The 19,954-nt window shown below is 44.2% G+C and overlaps 1 protein-coding gene across 3 annotated transcripts in view; it reads right to left on the bottom strand.

Moving 5' to 3' along the window:
- TENM4 (teneurin transmembrane protein 4) overlaps positions 1-19,954 on the bottom strand; it is a gene marked incomplete at both ends in the record, with an annotated part of 380,135 nt that overhangs the window by 56,424 nt on the left and 303,757 nt on the right. For 2 of the 3 annotated variants that reach the window (XM_080355605.1, XM_080355607.1), the window contains 6 exons: positions 796-1,028; positions 8,440-8,460; positions 10,910-11,159; positions 12,131-12,274; positions 14,896-15,163; positions 19,683-19,944. In XM_080355605.1, coding sequence (XP_080211731.1) covers positions 796-1,028; positions 8,440-8,460; positions 10,910-11,159; positions 12,131-12,274; positions 14,896-15,163; positions 19,683-19,944 — 1,178 coding nt within the window. The remainder of the gene's footprint in view (positions 1-795; positions 1,029-8,439; positions 8,461-10,909; positions 11,160-12,130; positions 12,275-14,895; positions 15,164-19,682; positions 19,945-19,954) is intronic. The other variant, XM_080355606.1, reaches the window with a different exon arrangement.

Raw genomic sequence — 19,954 nt, 5'->3', positions numbered from 1 at the left:
TGTGGACAGCTGGGAGGATCGACATCCTCCATCTGCAGAGCTCGTTACCTCGAGACTGCCAGACTGAAGTCTTGGCTACACGCAGGACTGCATATGTTTGGCTAAACCTGTTTTGAACAATTTAGTTCACAGCCATGAAGGCTGTGTGAAGCTTTGATTCTGATTTGATTGTGCTTTTATCACGTTTAAGTAAGCTAATTGTGAACCAGGTGAAGTCAGGCTGAATTAGATCACTCCCATATTGAAATTAGTATCCACCTCTCTGTAGGATTTAAGTTGGATGCTGTGATATATAATGTCAGTGTGGAAACCTCAATTTACTTATCTCTGACCTGTATGCTGGTTTTGTTGCTACTTCATGTATACAGCAATGCTTATAGTGCTGTTTATTTTTTTAATGACTCAGTGAACAGAACATAAGTGAACCCAGTCCAGACTGAGAAGGACCAAACACTGTTATTTAGTAAGGAGGAGGAGGAGCTAAGGAGCTAAGTGGGTATAAAATTGATAGGTGGATTTATTCTATCGCCCTTTGGACATGTGTCCATCATTACACCCCTCTGGTTTGGCATTCCCCCCAGCCACCTCAATAAGAAGAACTGGCTGAGGGTGGGACATACCCACTTATTTCCAGAGGCAAGCACTTAGGATGTGTTTGTGGGCTGACTGGGGAAGGCTTGCAAAATTCGAGGGTATTTTCTGCATTGGAGAGGAGAGCAGCCTCCAGCATGACTACACAAGCCCCTCTCAAATAGACCCCTTGAAAAAAGGCTTGTGAAGCAGAATTATTCTCACCCCTGGGATTTGTGAGGGTAGCATCAGTGCCTTTGCCTCCATCTCCGCAGCGGGTATCATCGAACGGGAGGCACTGATCCCCAGTTCCAGCCAAGACCTCTGCGTTCTTCACAATGTCTTTCACTGATGTGGTTGACTTGATTTTATAGATACGTCGGCTGTTGGTGTCGGAGAGGTAGATGGAGCCGGTGATGGGATCTGTGGTCAAGTAATACTTATGAGCTGGGCTGTGGCTGAAAAAAAAGGGTATGACGTTATTATTTTTCTGGAGGATTTGTTTTCTCATGTCAACAGGCAATGCAAGCACTTCAAAGAATAGAAATACACAGGGCAGACAGACTGGGAAAGTGGAGCAGTGCAGGGTGTGTTACAACACAGGATCCTGAGCTCTATCACCGATCGCTGTGCCTGGGGTGTTCTCTGGCATGGAAAGTGCCCGCTGGCCTGAGCCTTAATCATGCCAGGAACTACTACAGGTTGAGTTCAAATCCTGGGGATTACTTAATTTACTTAATATAGACATAGTCCTCAAACTGGTGTTCATGCAGTGCCAGAAAGTGAAGGGGAAGTGTTGTACACTAGGGGTAGAAAACAAAGGGAAGAAATGAAACCATAAAATCTGCCCTCCCAAGAAAGACCCCAGGACAAAAAACCCCAAAGCAGAGATCCAAGTATAAAGCACTTGGAGATATACTCTTGAAAATCACTGCATCAAGGTTTCTCTTGCTGACTCCAGCAAAGACTCCAGAGTCCTGTCCTACCCTCATGGGGATCTGGGGAAGTCCTGCAACTGAATTGAGCTTGACCTCGATGAAGAGAGAAACCAAATGGTCCTTGGAGAGTCACATTTTGCTTAAGTAAAACATGAACTAGTAGGAGGGCTGAGGAACCTGAACATCAGGACTCTGATAAATCCTGTTCATTCACTGCTTCCTCAAAAACAAGAAAGGACGGCTGCAAAAATGAGGTGAGCAAACAGAAGGATAATGTTTTAGCTTCATCACTACAAAAGTAAATGAGCCTAAAACTGAAGAAATGGATCAAGAAGCATCCACTTTATGGAAAATATTCAATGGGACTGGCCAGAAAAAAAACAAAACCAAAAACCAATCCAAAACCAAAAAACAACATATGAGTTTAGATACAATTAAAAAAAATTCCCTTTCACAGATTCTATCTATAGTTTAATATAGACATTAAACTTATTAACTTCCTTTATTAAAATTAAGTGACTGTACTAATCTGTACTGAGCTGCATCTTTTCTAAATCTGAAACCAACAGATTGAACTTGTAACACCTGCTGCCTTGACACAGGTCTCCTTTCGTCTAAGAAAGACCAAGTAGTATTTAGAACAAGTAGGAGAAGGTCTCTACTTTTCTCCAAAACACCTTTAAGCTGTCCAAACTCATCAGGTCCCAAGAATTCATAATAAACGTATAGGCCATAGTTCACTATTTTGTGCTTAGCGGAATTGTTCCAGGAGAAGCTGGTGAGAAACCTGAGTGTGTCTGTTATAATAAGAAATTTCCTGTCTCCTTCAACCTTTGTGTTAGGAAAATTAACAACTCTTCACACACGTAAAAACTACCGAATTATTATTTGCTTAATAAGCCGTAAGTTGGATCTTCATTCAAATTACTGAATACTTGGGGAAACAACAAAAAAAATAAAAGTCTTTCTGATTTATTCTGGAATATCCCTTGTGATTTATCCTATTAAAGTCTGAACAGATTTCATCTCCACAAATGACACTGATTCTTGCTAAATAAAATGCTCTGACCTTCAAGACAGCTCCAGCCTGACAGTTGAGTCTCCATCTGTATTCTGTCCCAACGACAGCAGCCTGGCCGGGTATTATTTCATTTACCTGCACGTCACTCACACTAAGCAAGTGGCTTCAACCCTGGTGGAAGAAGTTCCCTGTGGGAATCCATCACCCTTTTTGATCAGGGCCTTGCATTTTCCGCTGGCTGTCCTAACAAAGCCCAGCTGAGCGTCAGTCAGCTTTTGAGCTCTTCATAATCTCTTTTTTGCATGAGAGGTGGACCAGAGGAGGATGTTTTTAATGGCACTTTGCAATTCTTTAGCATCTTAGCCTGGAAAGCAGCGATAGCTTTCACCGAGTCTCACAGCAGATGGGCAAAAGCAAATGACTTTCCCAACAATGAAGAGAAACGGTAGCAGAGCTGGAAATTCCTGCTCCCCTCCCCCAGCACTATAGCTGTAATTTACTTTTTTTTTTTAATTTCATAGCTTCACTCTAGTGGACTTTATTATTCACAGAATCACAGAATGTCAGGGATTGGAAGGGACCTGGAAAGCTCATCCAGTGCAATCCCCCCATGGAGCAGGAACACCCAGATGAGGTTACACAGAAACGTGTCCAGGCGGGTTGGAATGTCTGCAGAGAAGGAGACTCCACAACCTCCCTGGGCAGCCTGGGCCAGGCTCTGCCACCCTCACTGGGAAGAAGTTTCTTCTCAAATTTAAGTGGAACCTCTTGTGTTCCAGTTTGATCCCATTGCCCCTTGTCCTATCATTGGTTGTCACCAAGAAGAGCCTGGCTCCATCCTCCTGACACTCACCCTTTATATATGTGTAAACATGAATGAGGTCACCCCTCAGTCTCCTCTTCTCCAGCTCCAGAGCCCCAGCTCCCTCAGCCTTTCCTCACATAGGAGATGCTCCACTCCCTTAATCATTATAACTGTCTGTGGAATAGACAATAATAAACTATTTTCTAATCCCAGCTCCTGTGTAGAATAGGCACAAACAAACTCTGATTACTTTTAACCACAGATCAGAGAGCCAGGTAAAAGCAAAATATGAATCCAGTAGGAAAGCTGAATGTTAATTCACACCTGAATTTACAGACTAATACTTTCAATAGCCGCTGGTAAACCAAGCTTAGTTTTATTAACGAGGTCCTGAATACAGAGTAGGGGTGAGTTCAAAGTTCACAATCATTAATAAATTATCTCTGACTGGTTGAACTTTTAAAGAATCACAGAATCACAGAATGGACTGGTTGGAAAAGACCTCAGAGATCATCAAGTCCAGCCCTTGGTCCAACTCCAGTCCATTGACTACATCATGGTACTAAGTGCCATGTCCAATCTCAGTTTAAAAACCTTCAGGGACGGTGAGTCCAGCACCTCCCTGGGCAGCCATTCCAATGCCTGACCATTCTGTCTGTAAAGAATTTCTTTCTAATCTCCAGCCTAAATTTATCCTGGCAGAGTTTAAGCCCATGCTCCCTTGTCCTACCGCTAACTGCATAACTGGATTCCACAGAGGGACACACACCTTTACCAGCAAATGTGCTTTGGAAGAGGCAGAGGTAGAAACTTGTGTTGGTTAAACTACCCATGGGATGATAATAATCTTGGGTGACTTAAAATCATGGGTCACTTGGGTCTGGATTTCACCTGGTGAGCTAATAGTGAAACTTCTAAGGCATAAAATTACCTTTCTAAATCTAATGTTCTGAATGGTATGGGCACTCCCAACACAAACTATATATTTTCTGCAGCATGGCTGTGTGTGAAAAAAAACCCTGGAGATTTTGTTCAATGCTTTCAGATCCTTCAGGATGAGAGATGCTAAACAAATATACGTCAGCAATGTAAAAGTTCCCGAACTGCTTCTCTTCATCTGTGACAATGCGTGAGCACTGGAGCTGGGAACACTGAGACTTTGCTTCTTATTTAAAGCCACAATCAATAAGCAAATCCAAGTGGTAAATTGGACTGATCCTTTCATCCTCTCTCATTTCTCAGTTAGATAATGGACCAAGTCAACAGATGGGACTTCTTACTACTCAGAAGACTTAATCAGTTACAGTATTTGCAATCTTAGAATATTTATCCCCAATATTGACGCCGCCACCACTAGAAAAGGGCTGTGGGTGAAGAGCTGATTTCCCATTCAGAGTGTTCCTTTAGCTATTAAAGGTTTTTCTAGAAGAAACCCTGAGCATCGCACTGATATTTTAAGCCCCTAAAGCACCAAATCAAAGTTGCAGGGATGGGGCGGGCTGGTCCCAAGCCAAGAACAGACACTTTAGTGGGTTCTAGTGGGCATGATGGTGTTGTCACTGGGAATAAGGACAGTAACGTGAGAAGTTCTGGAGGCCAAAGTGACGTGGAGGTGACGTTGCGTCTTTGGAAGCTTGTGATACCACCATGCGCTGGGGAAGCACAGGGAATTCTTCCAAATCCACAAAGATCCCAGTTGTTTGGGGTTGCATAAAGGCTCTCCCGTGCACCTGCCTTGTCCCCTTCCTTTTTGCGCTCTGTTTGGACAGGATGGTGGCACATTTGGGGAGCTCTGCAGATAAGTTAAGGGATCCCAACTCGATTTTAAAGTGCTTATGCTTTACGTGACTCCTTACACACAGCATGAGGAAGGAAATGATAGAAAGCGGGTGAACAGGCCGATGTCTGACACCCAGGGGTTGCTTCTGTTGCACTAGAATCAATGCACAGGCTTTGAGCAAAAGTTGTTATTATTCCCTTGGGCTCAGAGCCCACATTTTGGAGGAGTCTGAGGAAGGAAGCTCCTGCTCCAGTGTGAGAAGCCAGGCTCTAAGGAATAAAGATGAGAAAAGGGACATGGTCCTTGGTTTCAGCAGGTTTTCCATAATATGTCAGCACAGCAGACTGCACACTTTTATGTGTTTCTGTTCATATTAATCTCACTGAGCTTCAGATGTCTCACATCTGAACTGGCTGCATTAACTCCCTTAATTGTCAATAGTGCTTTTTAGGTATGGTTCATCTGACTTATTTTCAACATATATCTTACAACATGAACTGGATTTTAGTTTATCAAGTGCAAGGGCGCCTACCCTTGAAAGGACAACTTTGGTTAATGGTAACAGTACAGTTCTGGCTCCCACTGCACTCAACAGACAGGAGCAATCACAACACCAAAGTGAGTTACCCAAAAATGCTGATCTGAATAAACTCCTGGGGCTTTTTTGGACCTGATATCTCATGAAACCACCTCTGTAAAGCTTTCTGTGCTAGCTGCCCTCAATCCCTCTGATCCTTGCTGGCCACATGAATTTGCTGGTGACTAAAGAACTACAGGATTCCTGCAGCCAGGGTTTTTTGTTCACTGGGGCTGTGTTTCCATGGCTCCATGACAAGCACCCTGTAGCTCACAAATAGAGGGTTTTATTATAGCTGGTGTGAGGAACTGGTCTTTTTTTTTGTCCCTGGGTGACATTCAATAGATTAATACACAAGGAGGCCACACAGTGCAGCGAGCTGAATTTACACTTGGCCTTTTTAGTGTTTTCAGTTTCTATGCGATGCCCAAAGCTCTTCTAGTGTCACAGGCTGGATAATAAAACTTCATAGCAGCGCCATAAGCCAACCCAGGGACTGCAAAGGACTTTTGATCTCATCCTAGGGCAGTTTTCTGAGATATCTCTCTGCCTCTAATCGCAGATTTGTCTCTCTAAGGTATGAATGGAAACCAGAAGGGAAGAATACATTTAAGTGTGGGCACTTTTTGCATATTTGCAAGACAGCAATGCCTCACTGCCCTCCATGTTCCTGCAGAGAAAAGATAATGATAATTCACCGCGAACTGTTATTGCCATGCTTGGAAAATGTCATTAGCTTCTGTAAGCCCTTCAAGACAGGTCCATACGCAGACATACTAGAGTAAGTTCCTATTAATCTGTTACTGAATGACAGATGGGGGTAAACTTGGAGGCATCATGACTTGGTGATGCTTTTTGGGTCAGCTAACATCCCCCACATTGACACAAAGCCATTTTGGCTGTTGCAGAGTTAGACCCTGGCTACCTAGGCTGTACTGTAGAGCCAAGCCTCTTAGCTGGTAGCTCCAGAACCTCCGCGGATCAAGCTCACCACAGACTATGGAGTGGGGAGGAATCCTTTCCCCTGAAGCTTTTTCATATGGATTGCAGCTTTTCCAAACCACTAAGATTTAGTACTGGGGATCTCACCCTTTGCAACTGTTGTCCATCAATGGTGTCAAGCTGAGGACCTTCTGGAACTCAAAGCACTGGAGCTTTAGCTAAGGCTACACCCACTCATGTCCCTGCAGCTCAGGAAAGAAAAGGCTTCCTAACAAGAAGTATTACGGCAAATGACAAAGAACAGCTGCTAACTCACATGAATCCCTCCCTTAATGTGGTCACAGATTGGAAGAGTTGGTCCAGAGCTCCTCGCCTTCCTCCTCCCTCACCAGTCCCCTTTGGACTGCACTGAAGTCAGAAGGTCTTGGCTTGCTTTCATTTCAATTCTTAGCTTTTAGGACTTGCCTAAAGGCTGAAGCTCTGTCAACTTTATAAGGCTCTGGTGGCATCATTTGTGGCCAGTCAATATATCTTCAGTCAGTTGTTGCCTTCATATACAAAAAACTCCTCTTGGCACAGGTATTCAGCTCCTGCCCTTCACTGTCTGAGCAGGTGCACTTTAGCAGCTGCGTATTTCTAGGCCTCTAAGGATACAGCCTGGCTGTTTCTAAGATAAATGAGTTTTTCTATTGCCTTCAAATGATGTGAAAGAGGAGCTGGGGGGCTGGAACTCAGCCTGATGAAGACGATCAGCACAGAGGTCTTGTGTACCAACCTCCCAGCCCTGCTAATAAATGCTTTAGGCCAGCCCGTTACACCGTGGAAGCTCAGCCCTTCATTAATGTCCTGGCAATAAGGCAAAATAAACCCAGTTTTTATTCCATTGCATTTCCAGGCATACAGATTAAATGAACATTTCTGGGTTTGCACAGCCTTTGTGAAGTCAAGGAAAAAGTAAATAAAAAACATGTAGCAAGAAAAATCCCCAATCCCAAATGCACAAAGAAAATCAAGCAAAAAAATCTGAACTCCACAATCTAAGCTTCTAATTTAGAAAGCAACCAGGGAGAAGGATGGGAAACTTGTCAGAGCCAGAGAAGTCCCTGTAAACACAGACAGTGACAGGAGGTTGACATCTTCCTGAATGCAACTGATTGGATCAAACTCACTGAAACTCCAGTGAACCCGAATGACAAATATTCTTAGTGACAAAGCTCCAATTTAGGACTCTCTCTTTCATCTTGTTTTCTTGTCATTACTCTTTCTCTTTTATTATTGCGTTTCCTGGCTAAGGTTCTGAGTCACATTAGCTCCTGTCTGAGCCTGACACCCTTTCACAAAATCTGAAGGCTTTCTATGAAGAGCTCAATTACAAAACCTTCCTTCCCTAACTGGGTGATGTTGGGGTACACCTGGCCCTTCGTTATCCCCGTTACACTCTCCAAAACTCAAAAAGAAGACATTTCACCATATGAGAATTATTTTCCCCATCGTAGCTGTTCCAGTGACCTGTATCCTGATGGTTCCCCCACTTTGCTTTCTTGCTTAATTCCCACCCTCCTCCTCTCATCCCCCTCGTGTCTGCACCTCCCCTGTCTGCATCTCCAACAGCTCATGCAGAAATCTGTGCGACTCTGTCCTGTGATTAACGGCTCCCAGTTCTGATGACTGATCGCCTCTGCCAGTTTTAATCACGCCAGCTTCATTTGCTATTGAATCATCTGGAAATGGCACTTGCGGCTCTGCTATGTGACAACATGCAACAAGACAGGGAGCGGCATAAGAATTCTCTACTGGTTGGCTTACCTATGTCTGAAATCTTTATTTCTGACAGAAGACAGGAAAGCAGGGAACAGAAGAAAGAACGAGGTGTTAGCAGCTCAGTTCGATGCATTATTAGCAGATTGAAAACTTGACAGTATCTGTATCATACAATGCAATAATAAATAAAGACTTAGCTGGAATGACACTGATATATTTTATATTGGATATTACTTGGCAGCGAGCTCGCTTATGTACCGTTGCGTATCACAAAGCAAGTGTGGTCTCACCTGCTTGGAGTTATTCCCTTACACAGGAGATAGGACCAGACAGACTTTATCGTTCAGGGCAGTACTGAGCTAAATACATGTAAATGCAAATATATTCACAGTTTTTTCACTCTCAGTCAAAGCAAAACCTTGTGATTTACAAAGTTTAACAGTCGCACAGTTATGGGTGGCAGTTCATAGCCGTAACCTCATGAACTGTAGCCCAGAAGAGTGAAATTATGCTGAGCTGGACATTTTTCATGGGTCTAGTCACATACCCAGCTGCAGTTATCTGTGACCCACAATGCATTCGCTTTCCGCTCCCCAACAGAACACTACGCTCTCAAGACGCTCCCCCCAAACAAAACCCAAAAGCCAAATAGTGAGGGTGTTAATCTCCAAGGAGATGCTGATTTGAGAAGACACAGGCAAACTCCGTTTAGTCCAAAAGCGATGGCTTTCCTCCATCACTTTTAGTCAGCCTGCATCTGAACCCACTTACTTTATAGCACACCAGAGTGAAGAAACGTTTATTAGATCCAGTAACCTAAGTGTTTGCACAGACGAAGCAGCAATCGTTCCAGCAGATTTAACTCTGGAGTAAATTTAACTCTGTGGCTCTACACAAGAGCCAGGAAGGCCACTCTGTCAAGGTTTCCAATTTTCTCTTTTCCAATCAGGAAATACTCTGCAAAACCTCCACGGGTCTGGTATTTCCACTGACAATGAAACGGGGATCGGGTTTTCACAATTGCACTTGTGGGAATGAGATATTAATCCCACTCAGTTGCAATGGGATCTGGGCCCCAAATCACCTAGGCTCTTCTGGAAATCTCACCTTTGGTCATTAAAATAACTTTCTGGCACTGGAGGAACATTACATTCTTTAACATGGACCAGGGCTGAAGATTTATCCCAGCTTCCCACCTTACAAACATGATAGATATTACGTTCTCGTATGCCGTAAAACACAACAGCAAGAATCAAGTTCTTGCTTATTTACTCAAAAGGTTCCCCAGCCCTCTGGGATGTGGCTGCAAACATCTCTCTGGGGGTTTCCTAACTCAACGACTCCTCCTGATGTCCTTGTCACCCTGTGAGCATAGCAAGACAGTTACTCTTTAAGTGTAATGTTTGTCTGGATCCTTTTCATCCTATACTATGATCTATGATGATGGTTCTCTGTGCCAAATAAGACCTTCAGCAAAGTCTAATTACTGTGGTTCTCTAGTAAGCTTCCACATGGCAGTCCTTACAGAAATGGAGCATTGGTAAGTAAGACAGGGAGATTCTGGCTTTCTGTGAGACTCTCACTTTCAGACCAGACCTTGAGAGGCGGTGGGAAGGTTCCCATTCACCATGCTAACCTCACATTGACTTTGGGTGAGGTCCTTTAAGCAGAGAAGCCTCACTCACAAACACTGGCTTGACTCTATTGACTGTCCTGGAGTGAGTCTTGCCTGGTCACAGAGTCCAGAATCAAGCCCTGGTGCTTTGAAGTAGGTAATTTTATTTGTTGTGGAAATTTTACATAGGAAAAGTACCCTCAGTGAGGTCAATTTTAAATTTTGCTTCAGTCACAATCTATTTTATTTTTTCAGAACTTGTGACAAATCTATATTTTTCCTTCCTTCCCCCTTATTTTAATGGATGTTCCTTCACAAGCCTTCCTATTTCTCCTAGTATTTTCTTCCCCCTTTGTTATTTGGGGTTAAAAGGAAACACTTGCTTTCAGATGTTCCATCTACATATTCACCTTGACACTGCTGTTCAGTTGGGAACTGAGGGGGGCTGATATGTTTGTCCCCCAAGAAATAACTAGAAAAACCCAGTCCGTGACTCCCTAGGTCATCACTCTGTCTTAATTATGAATGATTATCTATCCTGATTAACCTCTACGTATCATCATCAGTGCCATGTCCTTCCAAGTTCAGGTTATCTCAGAGGCTGAATTCCCACTGGTCTTTATCTACACCAAAAGGCAGACATCAACACAGTTTGGCTTAACAGCACAGAAACGTGTTAATATTTTCGGCGTGTGATTCAATTCAGGAAGAACTTGTTAGTTCTGTGTTTCTCTAGTGTAAATCAAAGTCAGCAGAGTTGCAGAAGAGGCAAATCTGGGCAGAAATTTTTCTGTTTTTCTGTTTTCTTTTAAACAGTTTCGCTCTTTTTCCTTTCAGGTACATAAGATTTCTGCAGAACTTAAGGGTGTAATGATAACGGCCCCATTCAGCACAGCGTACCTCAGCTCCAGGATGTTGGTGACATTGCCAGAGGGAAAAATCCTTCGGATGTAGTTGAAATCTCCAACATAAAGACTTCCATCAGACCCACAGGTGAGGGCAACAGGAGCCAGAAGTTTGTTCCCATCTGCAAGACCATTGCAGCTTGGACACGAAATGCTACGTCTGCGGCCATTGCCCATAATGCTTCCGATTACAGGCGGCTGCTGGGAAATAAACTGGTTTTCCCCATTTCCTTTATGCAAGATGCCTGGAGAGAGAAGACAGTAATAAGGAAATTAAAAGAGAGACAAGGAAACTGAGACCAAAGGGAGCACAAACTGGCAATGCTGGATGCCAGCTGGGGAACTTGTCAAGAGACAAGGAGGTTTATCACTCTTCATAGTGTTGTTTTGTGACAGTTTCAAATGAGAAGCCCCTTATCTGAAGTAAATTTTTATAGACCTATTTCTTTTCCTGCAGAAGAAAAGTATGTAGGGTGAACAAGGCTGTCTTTACCTTTGAATTAATTACACTTTTCAGCATCTCATGAATTTTCACCTGCCTCTTTTTGTCCATCCTTGCCCTGTATTTTGCAGTCTATAAGGTAAAAAATAAAATACACACAGCTTACAGAAAGAGAAGGGACAGAAAGACCACGGTGCATTCTGTAGAGAAATGTTTCATCTGCAAAGCTCTGCTTATGTTCCTTATATTATAAGCATAGTGTTTTCAGCAGTGAGGTGCGCTGAACTAGATGGTTGCTCCCATATCACAGCTATCATCCAGAAGGACACCGTGCTTCCACCTTTTGTACATGTTCTGATCAGCTTCCAAGCCTCCCTGCTCTAGTCTTGAGCAACCTTCAAGGACCCTCGCACCTTCCATTCTCCTTTATGACCCATGAAAACATTAATTTCTGCAAGTACGCTTGCACATTGGGGGACGGTCCTGGGTGGATTTATGGTCAGTGGTACGTCCAACCTGAACAGACTTGCCTTTGTTATTTTAGGAATATTTTCCTCGTTAATCTGCTTCTTTTAAGACACTACAAAGTTATACATGCTGACTTTCAACTTATGCACACCGTATTACTTCTGAATGTGGGTTAACAGAAATAACTTATTAGTAAAATACATGAGAGAGTACATGTGTTGATCACATTTCTCTCCTTTTCTTGAATTCTCAACACTAAGAAGCAACTGAGCCTTGCAACACTGATATGTGTTACAGCCAACCTACCACTTTGTATGTTGAGGGCATGATGTTTGTCCAGGGACCATCCTCCCAGTTTGGAAGCATCGATTTCATAACCCTGAAGCACAGCCGTCCTCTTCTCCCACAGGATCAAGTCAGGACAGGATTCATACTCATAACCTACCGAAACTATGAACAAGAAGCAAAAGAAGCCCTCATATTAGTAGCCCAGAAATGCACAATCAACACACAGAGAGTTTCAACTGAGGAGGGTTAAGAGCTTTTCTACAGGAAACTGCCAATTTCATTTAAAATGTCATCATCACAATGCAGAGTCTTAATATTTTTCTCTTTAAAGGCCATCTCGCATTTAAAAAGGTCAACACAGTCATAGATGTTGGGTAAATGTGCTAAATATTTAAAAGGCATGATTTTAAAGACACATTTAAAACAATGAGCATTTGAGAGGGCAAACTCCTAAATGGGAACATTTTACTCCTATCTACTATCTTTGATAAAATACTGCATGTCAGGAACTTGCTAAAAATCCTTGTCCCTTCTTGGAAAGTTAAGACATACAAATGAGACATGGGACAGAAAGTCCCCTAGAGACAGAAATATTAGGCCAGGTTGACTTGTGGTCATTGTTAATATGAAAAAGGGTTTGATTGCCGTGATGTCTAATCAGAGCCTTTTAGGCTCTCAACTTCACTGAACACACTGGAGTTGCTTAAGAGTAAAATGATGTCAGTAGAAGAAAAATAATGTTTTCGACAGAATAATGACTCCTTTATGATTTTCTCAGAAGAAGCAGGACCGGTTTCATTGGTTTGCTTTTCTTCTGCCCTATCTGATCTTTTCAGTGCTAACAGCTGAAGCAGAGCAGAACTACAAGTTCTATACAAACGAAAAGCAATTACATCACTCATTTTTTTCATTAGATAAAAATAAAGTTTGGATCTCACAAATTTCCTAGCATCCTTAAAAAGTGCTGAGCACTGTGTGAACTCAGGATCCTCCATCAACTATAGACGTCTGCAGAATCTGACAGTATCAGAGGAAGATGTAGTTTAGGAAATGAGGGTTTCCAGAGGTGGGAATCATTGAAAGCCTGAATGCTCATGTCCTCAGCCCTGCGTGAGTCCTTTACGGCTGCAGAACTGCACTGTGGAGCACTCCAGACCCACTGCTGATCTAGCACCTTAAAAAGCATGTCAATGTAGTCTTTAAGACACGCTACTAGGTCATGTTTCCCAGTATAGACTCCAAACTCGGTTGTATAGAATCACAGAATCATAGAATCATTTTGGTTGAAAAAGACCCTCAAGATCATCAAGTCCAACCATAACTCAACTCTAGCACTAAACCATGTCCCTAAGAACCTAAGCTAAATGCCTTTTAAACCCCTCCAGGGATGGTGACTCCATCACTGCCCTGGGCAGCCTGTTCCAATGCCCGACAATCCCTCCTGGGAAGCAATTTTTCCTAATACCCAACCTCAACCTCCCCTGGCGCAACTTGAGGCCGTTTCCTCTGCTCCTGGCGCTTGTTCCTGGGGAGCAGAGCCTGACCCCCCCTGGCTCCAAGCTCCTTTCAGGCAGTTCAGAGATCAGGTCTCCCCTCAGCTCCTGTTCTCCAGTTGAACCACCCAGGTCCCTCAGCCGCTCCCATCACACTTGTGCTCCAGCCCCTTCCCCAGCTCCGTTCCCTTCTCTCAACTCACTCCAGCACCTCAATGTCTTTCCTATAGTGAGGGGCCCGAAACTGAATACAGTATGCAAGGTGCAACCTCATCAGTGCCCATTACAGTGGCACGACCACTTCCCTGCTGCATTCACAGCACAGCTTCTTGCCCCACCATAGTGGCTAAAATCAATGAGTTTGTTCAGCCCGGAGGAGACTGAGGAGAGAGCTTCATCACAAGGGGAGGAGGAGGGGCAGGTGCCCAACTCTTCTCTTTAGTGATCAGTGACAAAACCCAAGGGAATAGCAGGAAGATGTGCCAGGGGAGGTTTAGGTTGGACATAAGGAAAAGGTTCTTCACCCAGAGGTGCTGGACACTGGAACAGGCTCCCCAGGGAGGTGTCACCGCCCCAAGCCTCACAGTGTTCACAAGAGACTGGACAACGTCCTCAGACACACAGTGTGAACTGTGGGGTTGTCCTGTGCAGGGACAGGAGTTGGACTCGATGATCCTTGTGAGTCCCTTCCAACTCAGGACATTCTATGATATATTCCACCTTTTGCCCCGGGAAGTGGGTGGCATGGGTTACAATGCTTGGTGCTGGGGATGTGGCATATTGAGTATGCAGAGCCTCCCTATTCTCTGCCTTGCAGCCCCGACAGTCTTTTGCAGATGTCAATGAATGCACAAGAGAAAAGACCATCATGGGTTTGGGATGGCATTCTTGAATGGGTAATGAAGATGAAGCTAAAATTAGAGGAATGCTGAAGGTCAGGCATGAGGAGTAGTGGCGATCAGGGCTTAGTTCTAGGGATTTCTTTCAAAGCAGTGCTGACAGCTTTCGTCTGTATGTGAGACGTAGCCAAAAGCCTGTAGTCCCAGCTCATTCCTTCTGTATGAATATGATGGTAGCAGCTCAGGATGTATGTGCTGGGCCATGAGCCAGAGAACAGATAAGCGTTCATCTGTTGGGGAAATGTCTGCTGGCTGAACAGCTGGGCCAAATCCTCTCCAAAGAAACAGCAGGGACTATTTTATGTGTTAGCAGTTGGACCATACCCATGTAGGTCTGCGCAGTGCCACCTGGCTACTTCTAAAAAGAGACACAAGCTCCGAGGTCACTTACCAAAAGCTTCTGAGAGCCCATACACCTTTTGGCTGTAGACATCTGTCTTATCCCAGATGAAATAATAGGACAGGTCCGGAGCAGCTGCAAACCACTTTCTGAAGAGGCGTCCCTCGACGGCCACCATGAGGTGGACTTTCATCAGGTTGAAAGGGATGGTGGGGTGGGTCATGCTGATCCTCAGCACTGATTTGTAGCCAGCTGTGCGGCTGCTCAGGTAACTCACTTTTATTTTACTGCCGGAAACATTAATCTCCTCCTGTAGGGCCTGTGGAAAAGCAATCCAGGAGGTGTTAAATCAGCAGCGAGGAGACAGGAAAAGGCAGTGAAGCTGTAATTTATCAAACACACCTTTATAAAAGCGCTGGTAGACACGTCTAAAAAAGCACACCTAGTAGGCATCGAGTATGAAATCATATCTGTAATTTATAGGGTTAGTTGAGGAAGCCAAGGAATGCCCCCATCTTTCTCCATCTCTGTTACATGGGAGAACAGGAGACCAAAGTATCACATTTAAGTCAGTGTTTACAATGGGACTCACTGTTAAAAGGATTCCCAGGACTCACAGTGAAAGAACATTGGGGTCTGAGATCAGCCCATCACTTTAGCCTCCATTTTATCTTGGGAGGTTTCTATGGCTGCTGATTTTTGTGTCCTGGCTTCTTTTTCCCAGTAAGAAAATCAAGGCCTACTTGGCCTGTATCATAGAATTGTTTTGGTTGGAAAAGACCTCCAAGATCATTGAGTCCAATGTCTCAGCCTGACCCACCAGCATCAACCCCTTTCCCTTCCCTTTCATTCTCCCTTCCCTTCCTTTTCCAGAGTCCTCTATATTCTAGGTGAGTTGCTTTGTTTTCTCCTCCAGACACGAGTGTGGGCATTTCTGACTGACTAGGACAGTTAACTCACAGGTCTCTATTTGATTCCCACATTTCACAAAATATCAGAAAAGAGCAGGAAAAGTTTTGTCTGCCCCTGTTCTGCTTTGAGAATTGAGAAGTCTCAGTAAAGATGGAATTTTCAGCTAATTTATCTGCTAACGTGCTCATTACAGAGGGTGTGGACTGGAAAACCTTTGAAGGTCCCTTCCAACCCAAACTGTTCTATGCCTCTCAGATTCTACGAAAAGTAAGCAAATTTCCTGGAAAGTGATTCAGTTTACATCCCTGACACCATGCTGATTCTTCCATGCAAAATACTATTAAAAAGGGCATTTCTTTCTGAGGGTTTATGGGAAAAAATCTAATTGTCACTTTCCAGAAAATTTCACTCTTAGGTAAGCACACAACATGGACATTGTCAGCACAAGACGGTAACCTTCGGCAAATTGTGAAAGACAAAGGCAGAAGCTGGGCAGTGAGCTGGAAAACCTGGTCTGTAAACAGGATGTGTCAGAAGGTCAGAGCCACCACTGTTCTCTCCTGTGCCACTTCTGAAATACTTTGGTGTGCGGGACCCTAAATGAGCCGTGAAAATACTTCCCCAGCAATCATCAGCTTCTGTAATATTAAGAGCATGGAAGCTTGAAGGCTGGTACGTAAAGAGATCCACCCATCAGGAAGGGATCACAGACTCAGAGAACAGTGTGGGTTGGAAAGGACCTTCAAAGCTCACCCAGTGCCACCCCTGCCATGAGCAGGGACATCTTCACCAGCTCAGGTTGCTCAGAGCCCTGTCCAGCCTGGCCTGGGATGTCTCCAGGGATGGGGCATCCACCACCTCTCTGGCCAACCTGGGACAGGCTCTCACCACCCTCAGTGTAAAAAATGTCTTCCTCACGTCTGGCCTGAATCTCCCCTCTTTTAATTTAAAACCATCACCCCTTGTTCTATCGCAACAGGCCCTACTAAAGAGTCTGTCCCCATCTTTCTTATCGGACCCTTTTAAGTACAGAAAGGCCGCAATAAGGTCCCCTCAGAGCTTCTCTTCTCCAGTTGAACACCCCAACTCTCTCAGACTGTCCTCCCAGCAGAGCTGTTCCAGCCTCGAATCATTGCTGTGGCTCCTCTGGACCTTCTCCAACAGGTTCATCACAGCCATCCTAGTGTTCTCCAAGCTACATGGCTCCTATACTCAACCCCTTCGATGTGGGAGCAGCAAACTTGCCTGGAGTGACAAGTTGCTCATCTCTTACAGGTTTTCTGGTTAGCATTATCAATAATGAGAAATTACGTAACCTGCCCCCTGAGAAGACCTCTTCTAATCTGTCATCCAACGCCCAACACTTTTTCAAGTGATAACTTACAGTCTCTGAGCATTGCGGCACTTGACAAACAGACACATCCTGAAGTTCAAGTGCTGTTCCACTGTGCTCATAAATATTTACTGTCTGTAATGCAGCCTTTTCGATCTACATATCTCAGTGCTTAGGAGGCTGAGAGATGACAGAATTGGGAAAACCCAGGAATTTAAAAATATATTTTATGAGTTCAGCAACAAGCTGAGCTGGGACCTGGCTGAGCCAGAGACCAGCTGAGCCGAGCTGCAGTAAAGGTGGTCCCTTGTATCAAATCTGTCTTCATCTGTAACCGCTCTAGGAAAAAGCCAGGCAGAAATAATTGTCACAGAGGTACTGTTTGCAATGTCTGGTTCAAATCCCTGTCAGAAATAATTATTTGTGTCTGTCACGGTCTGTCTCTGCTGTCTGTCACTCCGGAGAAAGGGTCAGCACAGCGGTACCAGAGCCCTGAGCAGCGCAAGGGGTTGGGTTTAAAGGCACCTGCTTAAAGAGTGGGTTCAAGTGGTAATTCCGATTATCTGGGACGCATTTGTAGTTTGTAAGTAGCGCTGAACCAGCAACAAAGCAGGGCATTGGTGGGGGGGAGTATAATCCTGTAGGACATTGGTGGGAGAAGAGGGGAAAAATAAGCTTTAAAATACTCTGAATGCACCAAAAGTAATGACAGTTGAATTGTGCCCTTATTTCTATTTGATAATTGCTGTTTGGACCAGACAAATTCATATGTTGTATCTGGGGTCTTTGTGAGTTACTAGTGCTCTCTAGAGTTTATTATAGCCTAATCAATATAATCTGCTCTTTAAAAGTTGTCCGACCACCAGGCCAGTCAGGCAGAAGAGCTGGTTCTTCAGGCTTACTAGGGATTTTCACTATTTAGTAACTTTCACCGCAGTGTTTCCTTCACTCCTGGGTGTTGATCTGTGCTTGCATTAGTAGCAATACTTCCACATTTTGCATGAGACAATGTAGAAAATCCTTTTTCTGTGTGTTGGGTTACACATTTCTCTTACAGCTGCTCTTCATGCTGCCAGTAGACAAGGCAAGGAACATGAGAATATGATGCTCGGAATGAATTTTGAGAAATAAAGTCATTTAGGACCTGATTCAGGGGCCTTAACACCGGCACCTAATGCCGTTGAAATGTTCTCTGGCATCCAAAACCTCTGCATGGGGATGACAGATCCGACATGGACCTTCCTGAGATCTGAAGCTACAGCTGGAGGCCTGAGGAAACACTTCAGGACATTTTAAATGGCACCAAATTTGTCTGCAGGCACCTGAATCAAACACTTAAAATGTACTTTTCGGTCCTTTGAATGCAAACAGGTAGAGGACACTGCATTTATTTGTTGGAGCTCGTGAGGTTCCTACCTGCCCACTTGTCAAAATCTCCTTCCCTGCCCTGCCATCCACTTGTCACCTCCTCCCAGCTTTGTGCTCACACCTTTTATATTTAACATTTCTCTACTGAGAAACACATTTTATAAAATGCAGCTGCAGCAACTGACAGCTAGGTTATTTTTTATTGTGTATATATGCTGTATAGGAATGAAAAATAGTTAATTTATGAAATAAAGTACTGTCAGGACTCCACCATAAAATCAGATTGTCTTGTATACTCCCGCACCACAAATTCTGTTACCCTTTAGCTGTCAGTGTTTTAAGAGGAATACAGTTTTAGAGGTTTTAGCTCAATAATTTGGCATGTGGGAAAAGTAGTGCTCATCATTCATGGGATTCATCTTATCTAAACTTAGGAAGCTAAAAGTTAGGGGTCTTCTCTGAACTTCTGGGTCTCTTCATGGACAAAGGGCTCTTTAGAAGGTTGTTCCTGCCACATAAACTTAAGGGTGGGATTCAATTTCAGTTCACGGCATCTAAATACGGAAGTCAAAGTATAAATGTGTGCATGTGAGGTAGGAATGTAAGCATCAATTACAGTCAGTGGAAATCTAAGTGATACTGTCAGTGTGAACTGGATACCTTCAAGATGGTCAGCTTAATTGATCTACAGGCTCTGCTGGCGGTATTGATAAGATTCCTGTCAGCTTTAATGGGAGCCCAGACATCTAGCACACATCCAGACAATTGTGAGTGAACACCTTATTTAGGTGCCATAACCTCAAAGTGAATCCCACTAAGGTCTTAATTAGATTCCATAACTGCAGGTGTCCAGTGCAATTTGGGATGTTCAAGTTATGCGTGAGATTCACAAGGGGTTGGCAGATATAACGCAGGACACTGATAGGGGATTAGTCCAGACTGGGAGTCAGAGGCCACGCACGATATCTTCAGGACACTTCAAATGGCACTAAACATCTACAATGAGGGTGGTGAGAGCCTGTCCCAGGTTGGCCAGAGAGGTGGTGGATGAACCATCCCTGGAGACATTCCAGGCCGGGCTGGATGGGGCTCTGAGCAACCTGAGCTGGTGAAGATGTCCCTGCTCATGGCAGGGGCGGCACTGGATGAGCTTTGAAGGTACCTTCCAACCCAAACTATTCTATGATTCTATGATTTTTTTCTCCTTGGTTCAGGCGGTTCATACCTGGATTTCAGGAATGATAGGACCTTTCTCCGAGCAGGAACTTGCAAAAGCTGTCAGAGGAGACGGGGAAACCACAGGGTTTGGCCGGGCGAAGTTACTGAGGTCACAGCTTGGGATCTCATTCTCTTCGTGCCTCATGACTATGGTTTCCATCACGAAGAAGCGATCCCAAGGCAGCCACAGCGTGTGCTCCTGGGTGATGAAGGGGGCGCGCTCAAAGTGCAGGATAATGGAGATGCCACCAATGGTTACGAGGTCGAAGCTGTTTTGAG

This window comes from Nesoenas mayeri, assembly GCF_963082525.1.
Source record: "Nesoenas mayeri genome assembly, chromosome: 1".
Lineage (NCBI taxonomy): Eukaryota > Metazoa > Chordata > Aves > Columbiformes > Columbidae > Nesoenas > Nesoenas mayeri.
The sequence above is the reverse complement of the archived record's forward strand: the minus strand, read 5'-3'. Positions and strand labels throughout refer to the sequence as shown.